Consider the following 26,067-nt stretch of genomic DNA (forward strand, 5'->3'; position numbering starts at 1 on the left):
AGTCTCGCTGTAACCACGCTTGTGTTGACATCAGCATTGTAGTTGCAAAAATATTACATTTCCGTGAATGTATTATATCAAGCACAGTATGAATAGAATATCACTAATATAAGAGCATTTTAACCGAAAACTACTAAAAAAACGAGTAACATATCTTGAACATCAGAAGGCTAGGTGAAGTCTTTTGTTTTCATGTAGTTTATCCTAATTTACATTGAAATGCATTACGTTTCAGCAAAACTACTATTTATTTCTGAGAATATGGAAATGTAATATTTTGCTGAAATGACGTACATATTACAGTGGAAAGTGACGAAAGCAATGACTCGCTTTCTTTCGTTCAAAAGATGTTACCGTAATCGCTTTTGAATGGTTTTCAGTTAAAAAACTGTTGTATTACAATAATATTCTATCCTAATTCACTTGTGATGCAACAGTTTTTTAACTGAAAACCATTCGAAAAGCGATTACGGCAACATCTTTTGAACGAAAGAAAGCGAAAGTCATTGTTTTCGTCACGATTTTATCCCACTTTCCACTGTAATGCGTACGTCATTTCAGCAAAAATATTACATTTCCGTGAATGTAGTATATCAAGCACAGTATGAATATAATATCATTGTAATATACAGGTTGTACCTCTCTAGTCCGGCAACCTCGGGACCTGACCAGTGCCGAACCATGGAAATTGCCAGACCATGGAAATTCACCCCTTTCCTGGGTAAATAGTGACTTGTGCTCATGCTTGGAAGCACTAGCAGCACTTTCTCTGCATCATGGTCTCTTTGAAGACATATTGAAGGGTTAAATGTCGTATAGTAGCTTCTCAAATTTCGCGAGTTTTTAATTCTTAACGTATTTTATTGGAACACACAAAAAAATAAATAAATAAAAATTTTGACGGCAGAAACTTGAATTTCGACGGGTTTGAACGGCCCGCCAACGTGCAGACGACGGGCATAATCGTGTAAACAGCGTCAATTCTCTTATGTACAAAACATTCATTATTGTTTATTAATGTTTATGTGTGCAAAATGAGCAATACAATTCATTAATAATACGTAGAATATTAAAACACACAAGGAAATGACACAGCATTGTTTTCGTTGATTACAAAACCAGTGACTGACTGGTTCTACATATAAAACTGAAGAAAATAAGACCTTGGTTGTAGCTGTAGTAAAATTAATATGGTTGTTTTAAGTAATATTATTTAATGTTAATAAATGGAACAATAGAAGTAGCTAACAATAATAGTAAAGAAAAAAGAGAGATCGCGTATGTTAGTGCGCACACGTGAAAACATATCGTCATTACTTTACATAAGAATATGAAAGCAACACTTATTTACTGTTCATATATATTTTAATTAATGTTTCTGAATTTCTTTTATTGAATTAATGTTTGTGTGCAAAATTAACAATACAATTTATTAATAATACGTGGAATATTAGAGGAGACGAGACGGCTGCCGGCATTGTTTAAGTTAAAGCTTACGAAACCAGTGACTGATTGGTTCTACATATAAAACTGAAGAAAATAAGACCCTGATTTTAGCTGTAGTAAAATTAATGTAAAAAAATTAATATGGTTGTTTGAAGTACCTGTAATGTTATTTAATGTTAATAAATGGAACAATATAAGTAGCTAACCATTAATGGTAAAAAAAAGTGAGACTGCACGTATGTAAGTGCGCACATGTGAAAACATATCGTCATTACTCTACATAAGAATATGAAAGCAACACTTATTTACTGCTCATATATATTGAAGGGTTAAATGTTGTACTCTGTATAGACGAGCAGAGAGAGAGAGAGAGAGAGAGAAATGAACTGGGGTCGGATGTAAACAAACCTTAATTTCCCCGCTGCTTTTTTTTAAGGGATTAATTCACCGGCATAAGTCATTGACTCCACATTAGCCTGAGGGGCAAAATGTAATACTCCTGTAATAATAATAATAATTCAGATAAGTAAAAAAAAAGAAAAAAAAGCTGCCTATCTACCTATTGGACAAACTAAAATCGTTCCGGACCACAGAATGCCGGACTAGAGAGGTACAACCTGTAACAGTATTTTAACCAAAAACTATTAAAAAAATGAGTAACATCTCTTGAACATTGGAAGGTTAGGTAAAGTCTTTTGTTTTCGTCATGTATTTTATCCTATTTTACATTGAAATACATCACGTTTCAGCAAAACTACTATTTATTTCTGAGAATATATTCATTCAGGCACAGTTTAGGTAAAATATACATGTGATGTAACAGTTTTTTAATTGAAAACGATTCGAAAAACCGTGCCCTCTAGCCCTGTTCAAGAGAAGACTGGGAGGAGCTGTTTGGTGTTGAAGACGATGACAAGGAAAATGATTTTGATGGATTTTAATGAAAATATTCAGAAATATGGTATCGTAGTATTTATTCAAGTGAATTAGGAAGAATATTATTGTAATACAACAGTAGTGACGATGTGGAGGAGGCGGAGGGATAGAGCAGGGACGAGTGGAGATGCCAGCCAGTACATTACTGGTGTACAGTATTAATTGTGTTTATAGCTCTTTTTGCATTTTAATATTAAATACTGTACCTTACGTTTTAACAAAACTACCACTTATTTCTGAGAACATGGAAATGTAATATTTTTGCTGAAATGATGTACATATTACAGTGGAAAGTGGGATAAAATCATGACGAAAGCAATGACTTTCTCTTTCTTTCGTTCAAAAGATGTTACCGTAATCGCATCGAATGGTTTCAGTTGTGGGATTATAAGTCTAATGATAGGATAGAATATTATTGTAATACAGTATGAGTATAACAGTTTTTAACTGAAAACCATTCAAAAAGAGATTACGGTAAAATCTTTTGAGCGGAAAGAAAGAAAGTCATTGCTTTCGTCATGATTTTATCTCCCACTGTAATATGTATCATTCCAGCAAAAATATTACATTTCCATTTATTTCGAGAATATATTCATTCAGTCACAGTTAAGGTAAAATATACTTGTGATGTAATATTTTAATGAAAATACGGTATCGTAGTTTTCTTTTGTTTCAAATTTAATTATCAAAGATTGATGTTTTAAATGTAATGAACAAAAAATTATGTACAGTATCTATAAATACACTTTAATAAATGAATACTTTATGTTTTACATCATCCTGTGCTACCATACCATGGATTTGGCTACAGATAGTTCTGCTATAACGCGATAGTTGTGTTCTTGTAAAATATCGTGTTATTATAAATCGCGTAATAGAAATAACAGGGCTTATGGAGAAAATAGGGTTAGGTGCAGATTACTCGAAATCGAAAAAATTTAGTAGTTAGCCTAACACAAAGGATAGCACAGTCTAAATAAATGTTACAATCATATCTAATAATGAAATCATACAGTAAATGTAACACTTTACCTTGAAAAAATATGAATGTAACTTGATGGGGAAGAAGGGTGATTTTGAGGTTGATAACATTGAGCTTCTCTTGAAGTGTTATATCCTTTCTTTTACGATCATCACCGGTCGATCACCAGAACGCTTCTTGGAGATATTCTTCTTTACCATATTCACAGTTAATACCACAAAATTGGAGAAATAGTAAGCAAAAATAGCGTTACAGCAAACAAGCGTTTACGTTATACAAATATCATTCCTCTATTCATAAATCACGTTTAGAGCAAATTGGCGTTATCAAAACACAGCGTTATAGCAGAACTCACTGTACTTTGAGCTTGCTATGATGGCGTAAGAGATCTGCCCTGCAACTGTACCGACACTCACAGCTGGTGGTGCGTTGGTGCATCATTTCCATTGTTTACTGGGAGTTACTGGTAAATATTTTCAACCCTTGAAACTATTACCCTTTTAAGAATCAACCCCAATTTTTTGCCAAATAATTTGGTCTTAAAACTCGAACTACACACAGGTATATCACGGTAAATAAGGACATGGGGGCCAGGGTTTTTTTTTTTTGTGGGGGCAGCACATATCTGTGATTTTTAACATCCACGGCTATCTCTGTTACGTAACCCCACATATGTTAAGGCCGACTATATATATATATATATATATATATATATATATATATATATATATATATATATATATATATATATATATATATATATATATATATATATATATATATATATATATATATATATATATATATATATATATATATATATATATATATATATATATATATATATATATATATATATATATATATATATATATATATTATTTATTGAACCCAGAGGTCCAGCGTTAAGTGAAAAGCAGATAAGTGAATAACAGAACATATGGGATTAATTCCAATAGAACCCAGCCGACCCCCAAACTCCCACTTTTTGACGACAAATAACTATGTTGTAGTAAAAATTCTATCTTAACTTTATGGTGGCATGAAAAACAAGTAATATGAAGAGGTTAGGTTAGGAAAGATAAAGGTTAACATAGGAAAAATAAAGAATAGGTTAAAAACGAAAATTTTTGAGGAACACTCACGGTAGTAGAAGAGATGGGTCGGCATACGGGGATGGAGGCTGGTTCGAGGCAGAGGGCAGATTACTGCCTCAGGTGAATCCTGTGCCGTTGAATCAATATCACTGTCACTTACAGTTGTCATGGCTTCCTGACAATCCCTCAAAATCAACTTCACTATCACTATCACTGGCTTGGGCTGGCTGTGGAGGATGAAACTGCCGCAGCTAGGTCAAGCGTCGTCTCTCCTCCCTCCTCCTCCCGGTAGTCAAGTCATAATAAAACCAATTACAGCTAGCAGAGGTAGGGCTGCATGGCCAATCACAGTCGAGGGCGTCATATGGCGTCAGTGATAACATAACAAAGACACACACTCTTGCAATACCGCGCCGTACCAGCGGAGGAGGAGGAGGCAGGCAGGCGGGCGGGTGGGTGGCGTGGCGGCGTGGGCAAAATCTAAAAATAGCATCAGGCGGACACTCACCGCGTATATATGAAACCGCGTTAAGTGAAAGTTCAGCTGGCAAGGCACGTATATAGCAAATCGTTAAGTGAAAGATTAGCGAGATTAAAACTGTGTGTGTATATATATATATATATATATATATATATATATATATATATATATATATATATATATATATATATATATATATATATATATATATACACAGGTGTCACAGCACCTCCACCTGCCTGACTGCCTGTTTTAGCTCATAAAATTCATACAAATTAACCCAGCCAGAATATAATTTACATTGCTGGAATTCTTATAATTTGGTGATCATTTTGAATATAAACAACATATATTTTGCATTAAACATACAATTTTTAGATAAAAATTGTTCTCTAGGTAATTATGTTATCTTTTGTCCAAAATATATGACATTTATATTCAAAATATTCCTGGTCTTACAAGGAATCCAGCAATGTCAATTATATTATCCTAACTTTAGTTTGAGGTATTATTTATTAAAATTTAGTGGTTATCCCACACATCTCCTTGGGACGGTTGGTGGGGGGTGGGGGGTGGGGGGGAGGGAGGGACCGACCGACCGACCGACCATCTGTTACCCGGTGAAGAATTATTTTTTTTTTTAACTGAAGATATTTGTTTTAGCTCATAAAATTCATACAAATTACCCGGTCAGAATATAATTTACATTGCTGGAATTCTTATAATTTGGTGATCATTTTGAATATAAACAACATATATTTTGCATTAAACATACAATTTTTAGATAAAAATTGTTCTCTAGGTAATTATGTTATCTTTTGTCCAAAATATATGACATTTATATTCAAAATATTCTTGGTCTTACAAGGAATCCAGCAATGTCAATTATATTATCCTAACTTTAATCTGAGGTATTATTTAATACTAAATGTTAAAAACTCTTGAATGGAGGATTGGTGGGGGGTGGGGGGAGGGTTGGGACTGACCGCGCGGTTGGAAGAAGGGGGGAAGGCAAGGTGGGGTACTTTGATTGACAGATAGTGTTGAAGAATATTTTTTTTTTTATTAACTGTAGATATTTGTTTTAGCTCATAAAATTCATACAAATTATCTGGCCAGAATATAATTTACATTGCTGGAATTCTTATAATTTGGTGATCATTTTGAATATAAACAACATATATTTTGCATTAAACATACAATTTTTAGATAAAAATTGTTCTCCAGGTAATTATGTTATCTTTTGTGAAAAATATATGACATTTATATTCAAAATATTCCTGGTCTTACAAGGAATCCAGCAATGTCAATTATATTATCCTAACTTTAGTTTGAGGAATTATTTATTACTATACCTGGTTTTCCCCCAAAAATTTCTCAGAGGGAAGAGCCAGTGAGTGTAGTGTGAGAAGAGGGGGAGGGAGTTGAGTCCATTATTTGAATGGACATTAACTTGGCGACTGTATTTCTCTATTTCTCTTAAGTATTAATTGTGTGCATGTACCATCATAAAATTAAGATGTTATTTTTACTACAACATAGTTATTTGTCGTCAAAAAGTGGAGTTTGGGGGTCGGGCTGGGTTCTATTGGAATTAATCCCATATGTTCTGTTATTCACTTAACGCGGTTTTCACTTAACGCAGGACCCTCTGGGTTCAATTGACGCGTTAAATTTACAACTATATATATATATATATATATATATATATATATATATATATATATATATATATATAATATATATATATATATATATATATATATATATATATATATATATATATATATATATATATATATATATATATATATATATATATATATATATATATATATATATATATATATATATATATATATATATATATATATATATATATATATATATATATATATATATATATACATATATATATACACACACACACAGTGACCCCTCCGTTAACGAACTCAATCCGTTCCAGAAGGTCGTTCGTTAACCGAAAAGTTCGTTAACCGAAACCATTGTTTCAATGGGTTTTTGGGTAATTGATTCCAGCTCACCAAAAATTTCCTAAATTCAACAAAAATGGTAGAAAAGTTCACTTACTTTGAGGTGTGTATGTAGAAGGCTCCTGGATGATGATGATGATGATGGGATTTAGAATGGGGGTGGAGGAGAAGGAAGAAGAGAAGGCATTGGGGTGGAAGAGAAGTCACCCCATGGCACCATTTCACCCATAAAATTTTAGCTCTGGTGTAATTCAAGATTATTTTCTTTAAATCAACACTGCACTGCATTATATATTGTCAATATGTAAAATATATTTCAAAATGACCAATAATTTGCTTGGAAACACAGAAAAAAAGCGTTTAGTTGAAAAGAGTCTCAAGCAAGATGTTACCTCCAGTTAAAACAGAGAGAGACTAACTCCTGTTTGCTGTGTTTAGAGGCTGGATGCCGTGCATTAAACTTGTCACTTTACCTTCAATTATGTTCAATAATTGTTAAAATGACTAAAAAATTGAATATTAAACTTTTAAAATTATTGAATAGTATAAACTTCTTGATATTTACTAAAATAGTAAGGAATTTAAGCCCTAGAACCGATTAATGTATTGGCGGACTGATACTAAAGCTGCTTGCCCGGTCAGTGCAAGCGAAAACATGTTGAGGTCGGTTCGTAAGAACTTCGTTAACCGAATTTTTTTTCGTTAACCGAATTGAAGATCCTTATGGAAGGCAGTTCGTTAATCGAAATTACGTTAACCGAGGTGTTGTTAAACGAGGGGTCACTGTGTATGTATATATATATATATATATATATATATATATATATATATATATATATATATATATATATATATATATATATATATATATATATATATATATATATATATATATATATATATATATATATATATATATATATATATATATATATATATATATATATATATATACACAGTCAACCTTCACTTTACGCGGTTAATTCAACCCACAGGGTACCGCGGAAAGTGAGAAACGCGTAAAGTGAACAACATAACATATGGGATTAATTGAAATAGAGACCAGGCCGACCCCCGAACTCCACTTTTTGACGACACACAACTATGTTGTAGTAAAAATTTTATCTAAACTTTATGATGGTATGCACACACAATTAATAATTAAGAGAAATATCAATAATATTAGGTTTTTTTAGCACTTACATTAGAAGAAAAGATGGCTGGGCACACGGGGATGGGGGGTTGGTTCCGAGGCAGAGGGCAGATTATTGGCCCTCACCTGTATCACTTGTATCACTATCCACCACAGAGGCTTGCAGGGCCTCTTTGTCAAACCCCTCAAAGTCCATATAAGTCCATATCCTCACTATAATTATCACTATCACTGACTTGGGCCGGCTGTGGTGGGTGGCGGGTGAAGAACTCGGTAATGTTTTGATGACTGGGCGACCTTGTGCGCACCCTGCTCGCGCCACTTACACAACATGGCGGATGGCGGGAGAGGCCGGGAGAGATGGTGGGAGGTTTGGATCCAAAAATGGCGCGGCTCGCCAGCCGCTCTCAGCGTAAAGGGGTACACGCACCGCGGAATGTGAGCATCCTGGTTTCGGCAGGGTACCGCGTAAACGTGGAAACGCGGAATGTCGTCATAGCGAGGTTCTGTATATTAGGTGTGTCATCTGAGGAGAATTTTTTTTGAGTTTAGTCATTGCATGCATGTGTGTAGTTTCTATGTGCAAGAATCATATGATATCTTCCAGATTTGAAAAAGTTTTTTCATTTTTGCTGGGTAAATTTGACTTGAAATCTTAGCAATTCAGTATTCCTTTTACCAGCACCACTAAATAGCTTATTTAAAGTAAAAAGTAAATGTATCAGGTTAATTTATTAGGATGAAAATGATCCAGAATAGTAAAACGAATGATCTTGACACATTTATTAAATTTAATATTCCTTTAGAAAACAAAATCATCAAATACAAAAACCGTTTTTACTACTACGACCCGGTGTTGCTGCACACCACAGAGAACATGTCTTTCTTGCTTCTGTTTCTACTCATCACCTCCCTGCTGACCACCTGAGCTCGGATGTAGCCTTCCCTCCTCTCCTGGCTGTACACGTGACTGCTGGCCTCGCTCACTTGCTGTACCTAGCAGCTCTATACTCTGGGTGTGCGAGGCCAGGCAGGGACATGCATGGGGTTGTCAGAGCTCTGGCTTGAACATTGGGTGAGGCTGCAGGTAGAGGGGCTGTTTGCCCAGCCTGGATGTTATCCAGATCTATGAGATCAGTGAGGGTCTTGGCACCTAGATTGACTTCAGGAGTCTTCCTGACCCTGAAGAAATCGTCACCAACTGATTCGTCATGCCCAGATCCTCTCATAAGTCTCATATCCAAGATCTTTTTGACTGCCACTCTTCTCTCCTCCTCATCCTTACTGCAGAGCATTGTCTGCAGAACTGCCTCGGGATGAGCATGCCAGGAAGATCTCCTCACAGTCTGCTCCACAATCTGAACAACCCCTTCCTTGGCTGACTCCTCAGGAGCTCAAGCTGAAGAACATACCTCGGACCTTGGGAGGCGATGACTGACCTTGAACCAATTTGGCAAGTAGACACTCACGATGAATTGGACAATAAGTCTCAGGTTGTGAAGCTGGTTCCCTTTCCCAGTATATGATGAAGCGACCCAAATTCTGCAGAACCTGAGAGCCGTTGTGAGCCACCTAGAATGTGAGACTGGACCTATCTGCAGGTAAGCAAGTCTATAAGGCATGACCCCAGTTTTGATGGTACTGCAAATCATGTAACCATAGTACTGGTCAGTACTCAGGTCGTCAATGACAGTATGTGCAAGCTCAACGAGTGGAGGGCCAACTGTGATTTTTTCAAAGCTCGGATTTATTTCTAACTCAGTGGCAGAGTCCAGCATCTTGCCAAGAGGACCAGACCATCTGTTGTTTGAAAGAGTCTTGCCACCCAGCTCCTGGATCAGATGTCTGAGTGGCAACTCGTTGGTGTGGAGGTTACAAACAATCCAGACCAGCTTCCTCCCAATCTTCCGCTCTATCCACTGTATGACCCCCCCTTGCCACCCTGTGTTCGTGTTGGTGCTGTCCCCTCCAATGGCCTGCAGGGTCTGGTCTACGTTCCTCTCTCTGAGCCAGTTCACAATGTTATCTCACTATCTCAGCTGGTTTCCTGATGTCATTTTTCTCTGGAGTGAAATGCCACAAAATACTTCCCCTCCTGGTTCACTGCAGCAGGAGTAGTGTTCCTCCTTCACCATGGCAGGGAACAAACCTTTGTCAGAATCTCCAACTTTCATGAACACTTTTAAAGTCATCCTTCTCCCATCAAAGAACAAACAATTGATTCCATTTTCTCTTATCCCCTTATCAAACTCCTCTTCTAGGTTACTGACAAGTTTCTCCTGAGCTCTCCTTACTTTGTTATGATCTATCACCAGGTGAACATCATCAGGTGTTATCAAACCACTGTCAACCCAGGCAGCTGTTGCTATCTCTGCAGTTTCTCTGAGACCAGTGTGGTGTCGCATGCTGGCCAGAGCTATGCTCGGGATATCTTTCCTATTTCGATTCTTATGCCTGGAAGGTTTGGGATCATTATTTTCTGGGTTAGGGACAAAGTCACCATTCTCCTGGTCAGCACTCGGATCAGCCGTGGGGAAGTCATTAAACTCTGAATCAGCTTGACTCCAATCATCGGCCTTTTTTACCTCACCCTGGGCCTTCTCAAGTCTCTTTTCCTCGGCAACTCTTCTCCTCTTCTGTCTCTCTGTGGCAGCCTCCCTGTCCTTTGGACTGAAATATCTTTGGCTAGAAAATCATGAGATTCTCTATACTGCCAGTCTTCTTCTCTCTCTGTGCTTTGACAAATGCCAGTTCGATCACAGGAATCTTCAGTTCACGCTTGCAAATACAGGAGATGTGGGCCTCGGATTTACAGTCACGATCGCATCCAAACTCAGGACAGAGAACAATTGGGCACTTGCAAGTAATTATGTCAAATAACTGGTCCAGTTGCTTGACAAAGCTGTCCTTAACTGCAAGTTTTCCTCTCCCAAGAGAGATATCTCTTGCCTTTTCCCAACTGGTTAGCAGTCTCTCACTAATCTTCTTCTGACTTGTTATGACTGGAGGCTTGAACTGAGCGTTAGCCAGAGTGTACCGTGCCAAGACAGCTTTGGTCATATCACTGGCAATGTCTTTGTTTGTGTAAGTTCTTTGGTTCTTTTCACTGATTTGCCTGATTAAAACACCGTATCTCAAAGCATCTCTCAATGTAGGCAACTCCGAATTCAGGAGCTCTCTCCCAGACCCAAGATAGTGACTGAGATGGCTGGATTTTTGGTTCCTTGTCCTGACACAAGCAGCCATCGCAAATATTATCAACTTATAAATGCATCAGAATCTGAAACAGAAAAAATATTGTTAGTTGGGTTGTTAAAGAATGAAGTCAGAAAGCAATGTTCACTATTTAACTGTAATGCACTAATGCAGCTGTACGTTAGATTTTCGATAAATTTCACGCTAATGCATTTCAGCAAAGGTTAAAAATATTGAAACTGAAATGCTATTTTCTGTTTATATACACTAAAATTCACCAAAAAAAAGTGATGGGGCCATTAGTTTTAGCTGATCTTCCCTCCTATGACACACCTCACTGTATATATATATATATATATATATATATATATATATATATATATATATATATATATATATATATATATATATATATATATATATATATATATATATATATATATATATATATATATATATATATATATATATATATATATATATATATATATATATATATATATATATATATATATATATATATATATATATATATATATATATATATATATATATATATATATATATATATATATATATATATATATATATATATATATATATATATATATATATATATATAAATAATCGAGACCCTGCAATTGTGTGTAAATGAGGCAGAAAGTCAGATGATCAACCTGGGACTTGGTCACATCTGGCAGCAGGGTCTACCATTAGACAATACATTTTGCTTCTAATATCTTCCCAGTACCTCCCTGTTTGATAGCTGCCTACTACCTACTGTTAATAGCAATTTCTGATAGAAATGAAGGTCAAAATCATACAAAACATGTCAAAAACTTCAGGACAAACATAGTTTAGATATCTAAATACAGGGATGACCAAAACTATAATGGTATTATGATCATTTCAGTTATCCAGGTTAGGTTGAAATTATGTTTTTCCGATAGTCTTTTATGTGTTTTGAATGATTCTGACCTTCACTTCTATGGCAAATTTCTACTTTTTGTGATTCTCCCCCAACCAAATCCCCTGGTTCTCAGTGGGGGTCCCCCATTTTTGTTGGATTAGGGGGGTGGGGTACCTCAAGAAGTCGTGATTTGTGGTAGAAATGAAGGTCAGACTCATTCAAAACACATAAAAAAAACATCAGAAAAACATAATTTAAAGTTCCAATGGATGACCAAAATGATAATTTTACCACTAAAATTACACCCTAAAATTTTGTCGCCGTTTTAAAAAATTACCAAATACGGTAATTATTTACAACTTCACTGCCGCTGATATTTTCTTAGAAAACGAAATTAAAAAAACATGCAATTTCAGTGTGTTTTATAGTGGACACTGTTGTAGTTATGACAAATGTGTTAAAGGCATAACTTAACACCAGCTGTGGGCAAACTTACCGTCACTGAGACGGAGGAAGCAGCTGTGAAGTCCTCTATATTAGCCCCAAATTCACTTGTAGTATTTGACATTATGTGACAGAGAAGTTATGAATTTGCAGAATATTACTGAAAATATTATTCTAAATACCAAAGACTACAGTTGTGAGGTAATACACTGCCACCAAAAACCACTTGAAAACTACTCCACAAGTTGTATAGGTAAATGTTCACTTGTTGCCACTATACTAAATCAAAGTTGAAACTGTGTTTTCTGATGGTTTTGATGTGTTATGAATGTATCTGACCTTCCTTTCTGGCACAAATCAATAGTTTCTCAGATCACTTCCCCCCCCCCTCCATCTCTGAATCTAGAGACTTGTTATAAAAATCAAGGTAAAAAGTGTTGAAAATACACAGAAAAAACATCAGGAAAACATTTTTAAATAACCTAACCTATGTAACTGGGGGGGGGGGGGTTGCTTCCATGGTGTGTACCGCCACGTACGAATATACAAAATAAAATGTCAAATAGGTAAACGTTTATTTAAGTGCTGCGAGCCATTTAGCAAGCAAAAACATTTTTTTCCTGCATTAATTTTTCTTCTTCTCTTACCGGCGTTTTTTCTGGGGAAAAACAAAAGACTAATGTTTTTCATTCATGGTCAAACATTTGTTCTTTAAGCTTTTCCAGAGAAATCAACATTCTCCAGTAAATAAAACAGCAAATTTTATGCAGGAAAAAATGCTTTTGCTGCTTTTGTTTAAACAAAAAAAGCACTAACCTAACCCACTCGAGTGGATATGTAATGTAGTCAGTATTTAACTTATCCTTATTTAACCTAACCTAGCGCGGTTCCTTTGAACTTTCATGCAGCATTATGGTATAAATTATAAACAGAAACACTTCCTCAAAAGAGAACACTGTCACTAGCAATTCACAAAAATTATGGATTAATTTATAGTAGTAAAGCACTGGTTTCTCTCTCGCTGTTATTAACATGCATTTCGTAATGCTTAGGCAATTCTAAAACATTTTTCTTCTATGATATTTCTGCCAGAAATTAAGGATAACCAAGATATTAATTTTTCAATATTATTATATTTGGTCAGTCACAAGTGTTGCCACTTGTTGTTTACTGTATGCGGGGAGGGGGGGGAGCAGATTCTTATTGGCAATAGTGACAGGACTTATAATTGGGCAAGTGGTTTTTCGTCTTTGCCAATGAACAATGCGTGGGTGCGTCGGGAGCGAAGATTTGAATTTTCAGTACCAGATATGGCCGAACAGGTGGAAGAGATGTGCCGACATTGTGATGGAGATTATTTTACGTCAATTGCCTAGTTTCATAAGAAAAATAGTGAGGCAATTTAATTTTTTATAAAACACGGTGTATTACCGAACAACGTTACATGTCCAAAGTGTAATAATCAGTGTATACTGAGTGAAGAACAATACATTTGGCGGTGTCACCACAGTTTTCTGCAGCCGAACAGTAAGAAACGGAAGAGATGCAACCCTGGTTAGGTTATGTTAGGTTAGGTTAGGTTAGGTTTGGTTTGGTTGGTATTTTATTTATATGATTTACTAAAGCAAAAACAAAATTCCAACTTTTTTCCCTTAAGATTTTTGGGGGGGGGGGGGTATCTAAAAAACTAGTGATTTCCGACGGAAATTAATATCAAATTCGTTCGAAACTCATCAATTGTCATAGGAAAAACAAATTTTTAATATCCAAAGAAATAAAAGGGCTTTTCTATAAATTTACCAAATTATGGTGGACAACCAGTGTGGTCTTGCTATAATCGTTAACAGCATTAATGTACACGTTAACCTCACACCCTTGTATAAAGGTCATTGGTGCCGGGCGGCAACACACTACATTATTGTCTCTTTTCTGTATAAATAACAACAGATTTTAGAGGCCGCAATTTTACATCGTTACAATATTGGGTAAAGGTGTAGATAACGGCTACCAACAGAAGGAATTGTCCGAATTGATTTTAATTTTTTCTACACACTAATATCATGATATTACACACAAAAATGGAAACGACAATGCATAGAACCTAATAGAACCTGACCTAACATACCCATAGGTTGGGAATGTTAGGTCACGTTTTATTAGGGTACATGCATTATCGTGTTAATTTATGTGTTAAACAACTTACCTTAATATTGAGGTTGATATACATCAGCAATGGCGAGGAGGAATACGTGGAAGCGTTCACCATCATTTTGGAAACGTCTCTTGAAGGATTCAGCGAGGCAAGCAACATAAATGGCAACGGGAGGAGAATTGTGAAGCGGGATAGACAAAATAAGTAATATATAAAAAATTACTTAAAATCATAATAGAAAGTTGTCGTTTCTCTTAACATACTTAAAATCATCAATACAATAAATATAGCAAACATAAAGAAAATCAACAAACAATTTCTGGTGGCAGCTGTTATCTACACCTTTCCCCAATATTGTAAATTAAATATCGATAAATTTGCAGTTTCGTACAAACAAGGAATCCCGAAAATTATGTCTGTGGAGTCATTAGTTCAGACAATTCTAAGACACTTCAATGACGTTTCCCTCACAAATGACCTAACCTAACCTAGAATTCTCTGAACTATTGATTGCAAAGATAAAATTCCCGAGATTTCGTGGTTATACGGAACTGAAATAATACTTAGATATCAAATCAACTTTAATCGTTTACAAAATACTTACGAAAAATCGATTCTAAAATATATCCGACCAAGAATCCATGATACATTGATGACCACAACAACAATGGTCGCTTATTTTACTATGCAGTGGTCGCTTATTTTACTATGCAGTGGTCGCTTATTTTACTATGCAGTGGTCGCTTTAGTTGTTTACGGGGAATAGCCCACCTATCACAGGTCATTGATCCACAAAGGGCGAAAAAATAAAAAAATGAAATAGAAGAAAAAATTAATATATTAATCTAAACCACAAAGATGCCGGAAAACCAGCTTTTTAAAGTGAGACAGATTGCATGTCAAGTACACTAATACTGACACGTTTCTTGATAAGAGAGAGGAGTTTGAAACACTACTGAAGGTACACCAAACCGAATTGTAGGAGTTGTAGAACTGTTGTACAAGAACAGAAAAATCGACTCAGAGGAATGTGAGTTCAGTATTGCTGGATATGACTCATTTACGAACCTTTCTCAAGAAACTTGCAAGAGGGGTGTGGTTATCTATGCCAGGCAAGACCTTTCTTTTCTTTTCTTTTATCCTCTTTACCAATTGATCAGCTCGTTAGCCGTTTGAGCGATCGGTCACGTCTCTGTTACGCACTGTTGGCAAGAACTGGGCATGCACCGGCTCCTGAATGTACCTGAACCTGCTCCAGTGTTGGTCAAGTCTGGTCTTAAAAGAGCTCACACTCGGTGCTGTCACAACACTTTCTGGTAGATTGTTCCAAGAGTTCACAACTCTCACTCCGAAAAAGTTTGCCCTCACAGTTTTCTGGACCTACAGCTTCTTCAATTTTGAGCTGTGACCCCTTGTGGGGCGAGCGTCCGTCAGCTCCAAGTAAGGACAACCGACTGAGTAGTGCCCCTTGAGCTGCTTGTACACCTCAATTAGGTCGCCCTTGCCCGTCTGTAGTATAAGCTAGGCAAGTTCAGGCGTTCCAATCTCTCAGGGTAATTGAGGTGCCGAAGTGCAGGCACCAGTCTGGTGGCCCTCCTTTGAACATTTTCAACCAACTGACAGTCCCTAGCATATCTCGGGGACCAGACAGGGTAACAGTACTTCAGATGGGGAAGCACTTTGTAGTGGAATTCTCCCCTACAAACGCTGTTTGTCGCTGCCTAGCCGACCCCACCAATTCCCCAGTGTATGCCTCGTGGTCTAGGTCAACCAGCGCCGCCATACACCACGGAGCGGAACAGAGACAAAGACAAAACACCAATAAGAAAGATGAAGCAATCTGGTTGAGCCCAGATTCTTTCTACTCCTACTGTATTTCAGTTTCACCACTTTTTCTTCAATTCCTAAAAATCTTCTTTCACCTCTTAACTAATGACTTCGTATCGTATCGATCTCTCTCTGTCTACCCACACCAACCAGCCAGCAACACCTCCGCCTGCCTGGCGATCCTCGCTCCTCCGCCTGCCTGGCGGTCCTCTCTCCCGCTGGCGAGCATGGCGACCCACAAGCTGTCCTTCTCTGAGCACCCTCACCAACCAGCTCTCTCTACATCACGCTTGTAACCATGCTGCCTTCCCAGCACCAAGCTGCATTGTACATCCAATCCAACATGTATATAGAGAGCACATTGTGAGTTTCCTTTCTCCATTCCATCCTGAGTGTGAACCAAACAACTCATACCCCACAACTTCACTCTTGAAGATCGTTACGAGGGACGGACCGTCTAGATATCTGAACGACCTTCTTATAAGACCCAATAATTTATTTTCCTGATTTGCCTTCTTCTCGCAATGGCCCGAGAACTTAAGCTCATTGTCAACATACACACCATGGTCCTTCTCACATTCAGTCTCAACTAGTGCAGTTTCCTCATCCCGTTGGGACATATGATACGCCTCCATACGTTGGTGGGCTCCAAAAATGGTCGAAGAAATGGCTGCTCAGATTCAATATCACGAAGTATAAGAGGATGCACCTCTGGGGCGTACCAACGATATGTCACTACAGCGCAGACACCATCTCACGACCGTTAGGTTTATCACACATTAGTTTGTTCTCCCCACTGGTGGTGTGAGTGACCTCACATCACAGCTGGAGAACAGCTATAGCGCGATATTCCAGACGTGGTTTGAGCTCCTTTCCTTCTTTTTTTTCACTCTGGCCTAGGGACCTGCACCCTCAAAAGTGTATTCGTCCTGCAGTCACCCCTGCAACTGTTCACCTCCCTCCCAGGAGATTGTGAACACGGAAGGGAGTTGGAGCAAGCACCCATCCCTCATCCTTACCCAACAAGTGTGACGCACTCTCACAAGAATGGACGAGAAACGCATCACTCTCCCAGTCTTCAATGACAACATTGAAGACTGGATTATCCACACGGAGGCAGCTCTCATCGGCTCTACAGCTACAGACGAACAGAAATACGTAGCCCTGATCTGTTCCCTGCCCACAGAATTCGCCACAAAAGTCTCAGAAACCATCACCAACCCTCCAGCTGACAACAAATTCGCAGCTCTACGTGATGCTCTCAAGCGGCGATACCAGCGGCCTGACACCAGTCTCCTGCAAGACCTAACCTGTCTCTCCCTCGGCAACTCAACGCCACACAGACAGGCTTCCTGACACCATCCTGCGCCAGCTTCACGCTCAGAAGCTCCTTGCAGAAGTTCGTCTCGTCATCTCGGCATTGGACTATTCTACTACCTCGGCTACCTATGCAGCCACGGCGGACAGAGTATTCCACGAATACACTGCTGTGCGCCATGCGTCTGCGCACAACTCAGCGCCCACACTTTCACTTTCCTCCGGTCTCGTCAACCTGATCAGCGCTCCCCAGACGACCAACACTTCACAAGACATGCGGGACCTGCTACTGTCCTAGGGTTGCTCATTTTTCCCAATTTTAGAAAATTGTGGGTGGGGGTGTTTTTTCCCATTATTTCGTTACTCTTAAATTCATTGGTGCCAGAATTAATGAAATCCAACATGTTCTAGGGGTCGCGAATCCAAATATAAAAAATGAATTTTTGCGAAAAAACGTCAAAACTCAAGCTTTTTCTCTTATAGATCAGCAATCGCGCTGCTTTTCACTACTTAACCCTAATGGCTGGCTAGAGCAGCTATTCAGCTTTCCATTGACACCTAATTCGATTGCATGCACCTCTTAGTTGACCTTCTAGTTCAGGTCAAAGGCTTTACCTGCGTTAAGGGAACCAGATTCCAAAATATTCATAGTTTTGACTTTTCCATTTATTCGAAAACACATATCAATATTTTGCCGTCACAGTCTTTTCCATGATATATTTCCCTCTTAAAAAAACAAACATCATTGAAATAGGTCAATAACTCTAGGAGGAGATGCAATTTGAAAGTTCAATCCCCCCTCTATTCAACTCTCACAGTTGCATCAGAGCAGACTTGCTGAAGCCACTCATCTGCTTCCTGTGCTTTTCCACAAGTTGCATGACATCCTGCAGCTGCTGCTCATCCTTCGTGACTGAACCAATGAAGTCCTGCATAAGCTTTATTCCCCTTTCGGCCACGTCATTGGTTACCTTCAGGCTTCTGGAGAAATCTTTCAGCTTCATGAACTCTTCGTTATTCTCCCAGTCTTCCACCGGTGACATCAGCCATGCTGTGCCGCACACATGATGCTCCTTGAAGATCATCCATGAGCGTTCATCTATCAGGTCGGAAAGCCGTGTAGTCTGTTGGAGGTGCACTTTAGCTACAAGTCCGGCACATAAAGGGGGTGGACAACCTGATTGCGGACTCCTTATCCCGAGCTCCAGTGGACATGCAGCAGCTACTCTCCAGACGCACCAGGTGATCGCCTCCTTCGCGCCCACGCTAAGGAGGTCTTTGGAGGGGGGGTGTGTTACGAACCACGCCATCTATTGTCATGATCTACCTACCCAGCACCACGAGGAACGCCATCTAGGGACGAAACCCGAGTATGATTAGTCTTAGTTACCACTCCGGGGTTTCCCTTCTCCATATCCTGGTTGTTGCGTCACCTCCTCCAAGTCTTCCTCATCAGCCCCAGATCGAGGAGAGTTCAGTTCACTCTGGGAAGTGACCACACTAGGATCACCTATCTTGGAAACCTACGGCACAGTGACTACCTACCATCTCCTTCAATACTCAGCCTTACTCGTCAGCCATCTCAGCTCCGCACTTAAGTATTTGTTATCCTATATTGCCTCCCCGCATCCACTTGCTTCAAAATTGTTGTATGTTGTATAAATATGTATATACTGTTAAGCCAATGTTGCGTATGTTTAGGTTAAGCATGGTTAAGGGTAAATTATAGAAAGCTGAATATTTTGTTAAGGAATTTATGGTACTTTATTATACACAACAAAAACTCGCATCCTTTGTCTACCCTTTTATAGTCCGATTGTCTTTGTTTTTTTATTGTTGTTGCCTGTTGGGATCTGGGTAGACTTTTAACTATATTCTAAATCCCCAACTCGTAACAGTAGGTTGTGTCAAAGGACTGGTCTCGGTGCCAAAATTGTTCATACGAGAGCGTGGGAGTGTTATCGTTCATTCCAGATAGGCACGCAGCAGGAACCGCGTGTCAGGAAAGAGTGGACTCTGTGTTAATAACATTCGTGCGTACACGCAGGAGAGATAGTGTTCAAAGCGTACAGCTATCGCCAATTGTAAATATATTTTAAGAACAAGTGAGTTGTCCTTTCTATTAGAAAATAGCAGTTGGGACAGTTAAGTAACGTTGTGAGTAAGGGCGCAGTAGTGTTTGTGGCATCAGTTTTATGATCTTAGCAGCTGTGTAATGAATCCCTACACTGATTGTGGTGCCTCTGTTGTCATGTTAGTGTGACATCGCTCGTGCTTATTGCACGTATTTATATAACTTCAGTTGTATGATATCGCTTTTATGACTTCAGTTGTATGATATTGCTTACATGACTTCAGATTGTATGACAGCACTTGTATAACTTCAGTTGCATGGCATCGCTTGTACGACCTCAGTTATATGACATCATTATAAACGACCAGACGTGTCAGTTGAAGAGCGTTCTCGCTTAACCGAATGTCTCTATAACTGTCCACCGAAAGAACCAAATTGAGTTCACTGTGTCACCAGTCATGGAAGGAAACAAGGCAGAGGGGATAAGCCTAGCCAGCGTAGAAGACCTGGAGGCTCTGAACGACGGAGATGCTAACCGGTCACTCACACAGCCAGGGCAAAGTGGAGAAACCCTTTCACCTGAGAGAAGGATGAAACCAACAGGCAGGTTAAATAAGGTAATTGGGGGTTATCAGCAGACGCTCACCCAATTGACGGCAATGATGCAGAATATGAAAGATCATATGGAGCAACTGTAGACTTTAGGTGATATGGAGGACTTTGGTGAGATGCTGTCATTACCAGGAGGAAAGCCTTTTCTGGAAACGAGTGAAGGGGTGACAGCTGCAATGAAGTATGCACGAGACACACGTTGTCAACCGCCGGAATCAGGAGTGTCTAGCTGCTGCACCTCGACACCCACCCAAGGAGGGTTCCCAACACTCAGCGCTTCAGAGTCGGGAACATCTCATCAGGGGGAGAGGGAACATGTTTCCACCCGTCATACCCACTTTCCGGAAGCAGTGACACCAACAGGAACCCAGAAGGAAAACAAAGTACAAGATATACAGTGAGAACAGCCAGGACGGACAGAAGGGAGGCCATCGGACATGATGTTACCAACCCAGAGACTGGAAGAGTTAATGGCCGCTACGAGGCTTCCCCTGAGGCCAATGCCAAGGTTCAGCGGAGGGACTTGTGACGAGTATTGGGAGTTCAAGCATGCCTTCCAAGGACACATTGGGTAGGCGCCCATACCCTATGCACTACAATTGGAAACACTTCTCTCGGCCTACACCGGCTGCGCTAAGAAATCCCTAAGAGCGTGCCTGCAAATAGAAGACCCCAGGGCAGGATACGAACAAGCTGTAGCCTTGCTAGAAGAGCGCTATGGCAACAAGCAAGCCTACATCCAAGAACTAATAGGCAAGGTACTACATGGCCCAGCCGTGAGAACAGGTGCTCGCGGATGATCTGGGAAACTGCGTAAATAACTTAAAGGTACTGGGAAAACTGCACGAAATTGACACATACGAATCACTGAATACTTAGGCTTTGAGATTCACGGGAAAGATTAGGGAGCGATACGAGGATAGAGCATATGACTATGAAAGGAGACACGGTAATTCTCCAGGGGTCGAGTGGATGAAGGATTTTGTACTGGAGATACTAGACAGGACAAGAAGGGCTTCGAGGGGACAAAGACAAGAAGAGCCGAGCGGGAGACGAACAGGCTCACACCCATACCCTTCCTCACCAGGAAGAATACCTGTGAGCCAAGTGATTTCGGGAAGAGAGGAGGTTGGAGGATGGGACGACCGCACTTGCCCGTTGTGCCCTGGATATCACCCTTTGCAGAGATGCCAATCATTCCTCAACATGTCGACTGGAGCGCGAACTTCACTCTTACATGAAGAACATTGCTGTTTCGCCTGCTTAAATCACGCTATAGCTTCCACTCGAATCTCTTGCACTTCTCGAGAAATTCTATGCACAATATGCCAAACCAGGACGAACCATCAAGAAAGGAAATCTTAGCCAGTTTTCAAGGGATGAAAAGAGCTTCTACCATGGATGCACACCAGTTAGAAGTGTCGCCCGACCACAAGCGGCAGAAGCCAGGTGACTGTCAACTCAAGGCCATCATGTCGGCACCAGAATCAACGACCAGTGGAGCTAGGCCATGGAAACCCGAATCCAGCTCGAGAGTTATGGAGAAAGGGGCTGGAAACAAGCAGGTTGCACTGGTGACCACAAACCGAGAAAACCCGTATAAATGGGCCAGAGATACTTACGGTCGAGAAAATAACCAGTGCGAGGGGCCAGAAGATTACGACATATGACTAGCAGATCCAGGCAGAGTTGTACTCCCCATATTAAAGGTCAAGATCGGGGATATAAGGCAAAAGACGAATACAACAGTGATCACCGGAGCACTCTTGGACTCAGGCAGCAACAGGTCTTACTGCACCGAGAGCCTAGCTAACCGACTACGAATGACAGGAAAGTCTGTTTCAATCTCCATAGGCACGATCCTGAAGGAGAAGAAGAGCGTGAAGGCCAAAGAGCTCGATCTGAAGGTGACTAGCGTTGGAATGAGAAGAAGTCGATCCATTAACATTCCCAGAATCCTCGTTATTAAAAAACCTGCATTCTTCACTGGAAGCATCGGTTGCAGACATCAGTGCTGTTGCCAAGTGGAGGCACCTCCAAGGAACCACACCACTCCACTCACCGGAAAGAGTGGATTTCCTAATAGGGTTAGATGTACCACAAGCCCTAACACCGTTAGAAGTAAGGACCGGGGAGAACGGAGAGCCGTTCGCGGTGCGCACACTTCTAGGATGAACCATAAATGGACCGACTGGACCTGCAATAAGTGACCACCTAGCAATCAACCACCTCTTCTCAGAAAAGCCGCTGAGCCTGGAGACACGTTTAGAGAAACAGGTCAGAGACACTTCTGGGAATGTGACTCAGCCTACTGCAATGAAAACCCCATCTCTGTTGAAGACAGAAAAGTCCTGGTGCTGTGGTCAACTTCAGTGACGAGGGTGGATGGGCACTATCAACTTCCCATACCATTCAGTCATGAAGAGCCGGGACTCCCGAATAACAGAAAACTGGCTGAGCAACGGTTAACGAGCTTGATGAAACGTCTCCTGAAAGACCCAGACCTATGTCAAAGATATCGAGAAGATGTGCAAAACCTGATCAACAAGGGACATGCTGAGAGAGTCCCACACTGTGAGGTTACCATCATGCCAGGGAAAACCTGGTATCTCCCACATCACCCAGTATAGAACCAAAATAAGCTGGGAAGTTGAGAATAGTCTTTGACTGTGCAGCAACGTATGAGTCAGTGTCCCTGAACAGCCAAGTGATGCAAGGGCCAGACCTCAACAACAAATTGGTGGGAGTCCTGCTTCGGTTCCGTCAAGAAAGGGTGGCACTCATGGCTGATATCGAGGCAATGTTCCACCAGGTACGAGTACTGCCTGAGCATCGAGACGCCCTGCTCTTCCTGTGGTGGACAGGCGACCAACTATCGGGAGACCCGGTCGCTTACCGAATGAAGGTACATTTCTTCGGGGGAGTGTGGAGCCCATCATGTGCTGGATGCATTACGACGAACATTCCAAGACCACGGGCAAAAGCTCCATGAAGAAATTAAGAAAGCAAGTTACAACTTCTATGTCGATGATCTGCTTCTTTCAGTAGCATAACCAGGGAAGGCGGCGATAGTCACTCACCAATTGAGGCAGTTAATGAAGAAAGGCTTACAAAATGGATATGCAACCACAAAGGGGTCCTCAGAACAGTCCCACAAACGGAAAGAGCCATGGAAGTGAAAGAAGTACTTTTGTAGGATGACAGGCTCCCAGCTGAGCGGGCATTGGGAATCATGTGGGATCTAGAGAATGACGAACATGCAGTCCGAATCCAGATCCCAACGAAGCCACAAACGAAGCGAGGTCTCCTGAGTATGGTCAGCTCCATATACGACCCATTAGGAATCATCGCTCCGAGCACCATACGAGCCAAAATCATATTCCAGGACGAGTGCAGGCGAGGCATCGGATGGGATGAGCAAATGACTGAACACAACAGAGCCGCTTGGCGGCAGTGGCTAAATGATCTTCCCCACTTGTCTCAAGAACGTATCCCTCGACGTTACCACCCTGAATGTGCAAATCCAATAACTACTGTACAACTGCACCACTTCTGCGACACCTCCCAGCAAGCATACAGGGCTGTATCCTACCTCAGGATCACAAGTGGAGACAAAGCCCACTCTACCCCTTTGTGTGTGGCTGAGCCAAGCTAGCTCCTCTGAAACAGCAAACCATACCTCGGCTCGAGCTATGTGCGGCAGTGTTAGCGGCCAAAGCAGACAAACAACTGAGAGAAGAACTAGAGTTGCAGATCGACAGATCAGTGTTCTGGATAGACAGCATGGTCACGCTTCAATACATAGGAAACACTGAACGGCATTTCCATACCTTTGTGGCAAAATGGATTGGAACGATACAAGGGATATTCCAATGCAGAACAATGGCGACATGTAAGCTCCAACCAAAACCCAGCTGATGATACCAGCCGTGGACTGCATGGAGCAGAATTGAACAAGGACTGCAGATGGATTCAGGGACCCCCCTTTCTCCTGTGGGAGAAAACAATTGGCCAAAGAACCCAAAGACGATTTCTAACCTTGCAGATGGAGACCCGAAGGTAAAAGGAGATGCAACAGTACTGGCAACGGGCACTGACCAGGGGGAGAGTATCCTAAAAGGGCTATGGGCAAGGTACTCCTCATGGCATCGGCTACTGAAGGGTGTGGCGTGGCTCAGGAGGTTCATACAGTGGCGCTTCAGCGATCCAAAAGAAGAACGTCACCAAAGGGATCAACTGAAGATCAGCGAGTTGGATGAGGGAAGATTAGCTGTCTTGCAACTGATACAAAGGGAGGGATTTCCCCACGAGATGGACGTGCTGGAACGAGGACACTCCGTCAGGACTGGTGACGTAAGCAGACTGGAACCTTACCTGGGTGCAGACGGCCTGATCAGAGTAGGCGGCCGACTGAAACGTGCTGCTCTCCATCCAGACCAAAAGAACCCTATACTGTACTGTTACCCAGGGACAAAAAAAAAACACAGAATTTATCGTACAGGAGGTATATTCGACCAGGGCTGGCCACTCAGGACGCTAGCACACTCTAGCTGCGCTACGCGAGACATATTGGATACCCAAGTGCCGTAAGATGATCGACCGAGTATTACGTACATGTGTAATTTGTCGAAGAAGCAATTGGAAGCCTAGCCACCAACGCCAAGCTGACCTGCCAGAGGACCGGATACATCCAGAAGATCGGCCATTCACCTGCACTGGAGTCGACTGTTTTGGTCCCTTTATGGTTAAACAAGGCCGGGCCCGGGCGAAAAGATGGGGATGCTTGTTTACATGTACGGCCACCCGAGCTATACACCTGGAAGTCCTCACCTCACTGGACACAGGCTTATTCATCAACGCCATGATGAGGTTCGCATCCCACAGAGGACCTCCCAATCGCATCAGATCCGACAATGGAACCAACTGACGCCACCACAGTTGCTGGAGGATCGGTTATTTTCACACTTCATTTTTCCAACATTCGCAGACGAGATCCAATTTTCCTTCTGTGGAGCACCATCTATTAACCTCTCCCCCCGACCTCTTATTACTTTCCGAGCTTCAACTGACCAAAGCAGCTTCACCCAAACCTTTTCAAGTCTCCAACTACAACCTTTATACCTCCTTCCGTTCTAAGGGAGGTGTATGCGCCGACTGCAACACACGTACACCTATAGCTCGACTCACGGATCTTGAATCTTCCCTTTATGATGTCATCTGGCTCAAAATATCTCTACCTACTGTGACTATTTTTCTTTGTTTCCTATACTGTTCTCCCAACTCTACCAACTATTTCGAACTCTTTGACTATCTCACTTCTTGCCATGAGTTATTGCTATCCACACATCCCAACACCGAGATCCTCTACCTAGGGGATTTCAATGTACATAACAGAAAGTGGCTTGGCTCTGCAAGGGATGACCCAGGTGGAGCTGAGGCACTCTCTT

At 40.6% G+C, this 26,067-nt stretch overlaps 2 protein-coding genes across 2 annotated transcripts in view; one reads left to right on the top strand and one right to left on the bottom strand.

Annotated features, from left to right (window-relative positions):
• Positions 1 to 15,519, bottom strand: part of LOC121868924 (inactive hydroxysteroid dehydrogenase-like protein 1) — a 59,509-nt gene extending 43,990 nt beyond the window's left edge. Inside the window, exon 1 of the mRNA XM_042369958.1 lies at positions 15,395 to 15,519. The gene's annotated coding sequence lies outside the window, so the exon portion shown is untranslated. The remainder of the gene's footprint in view (positions 1 to 15,394) is intronic.
• Positions 15,520 to 23,852: 8,333 nt separating this feature from the next.
• On the top strand, positions 23,853 to 24,275 carry LOC121868923. Its single transcript, XM_042369957.1, has one exon. The coding sequence runs from the start codon at positions 23,853 to 23,855 to the stop codon at positions 24,273 to 24,275; it is 423 nt and encodes a 140-aa protein (XP_042225891.1).
• The last annotated feature ends 1,792 nt before the right edge of the window (positions 24,276 to 26,067 follow it).

Source organism: Homarus americanus, unplaced genomic scaffold (genome assembly GCF_018991925.1).
Source record: "Homarus americanus isolate GMGI-L3 unplaced genomic scaffold, GMGI_Hamer_2.0 scaffold1222, whole genome shotgun sequence".
In the NCBI taxonomy this organism is placed as follows: domain Eukaryota; kingdom Metazoa; phylum Arthropoda; class Malacostraca; order Decapoda; family Nephropidae; genus Homarus; species Homarus americanus.

Excerpts from the sequence above, each read along its gene's own strand:
- LOC121868923 (XM_042369957.1), top strand. The coding sequence starts at position 23,853 with ATGTGGGATCTAGAGAATGACGAACATGCAGTCCGAATCCAGATCCCA.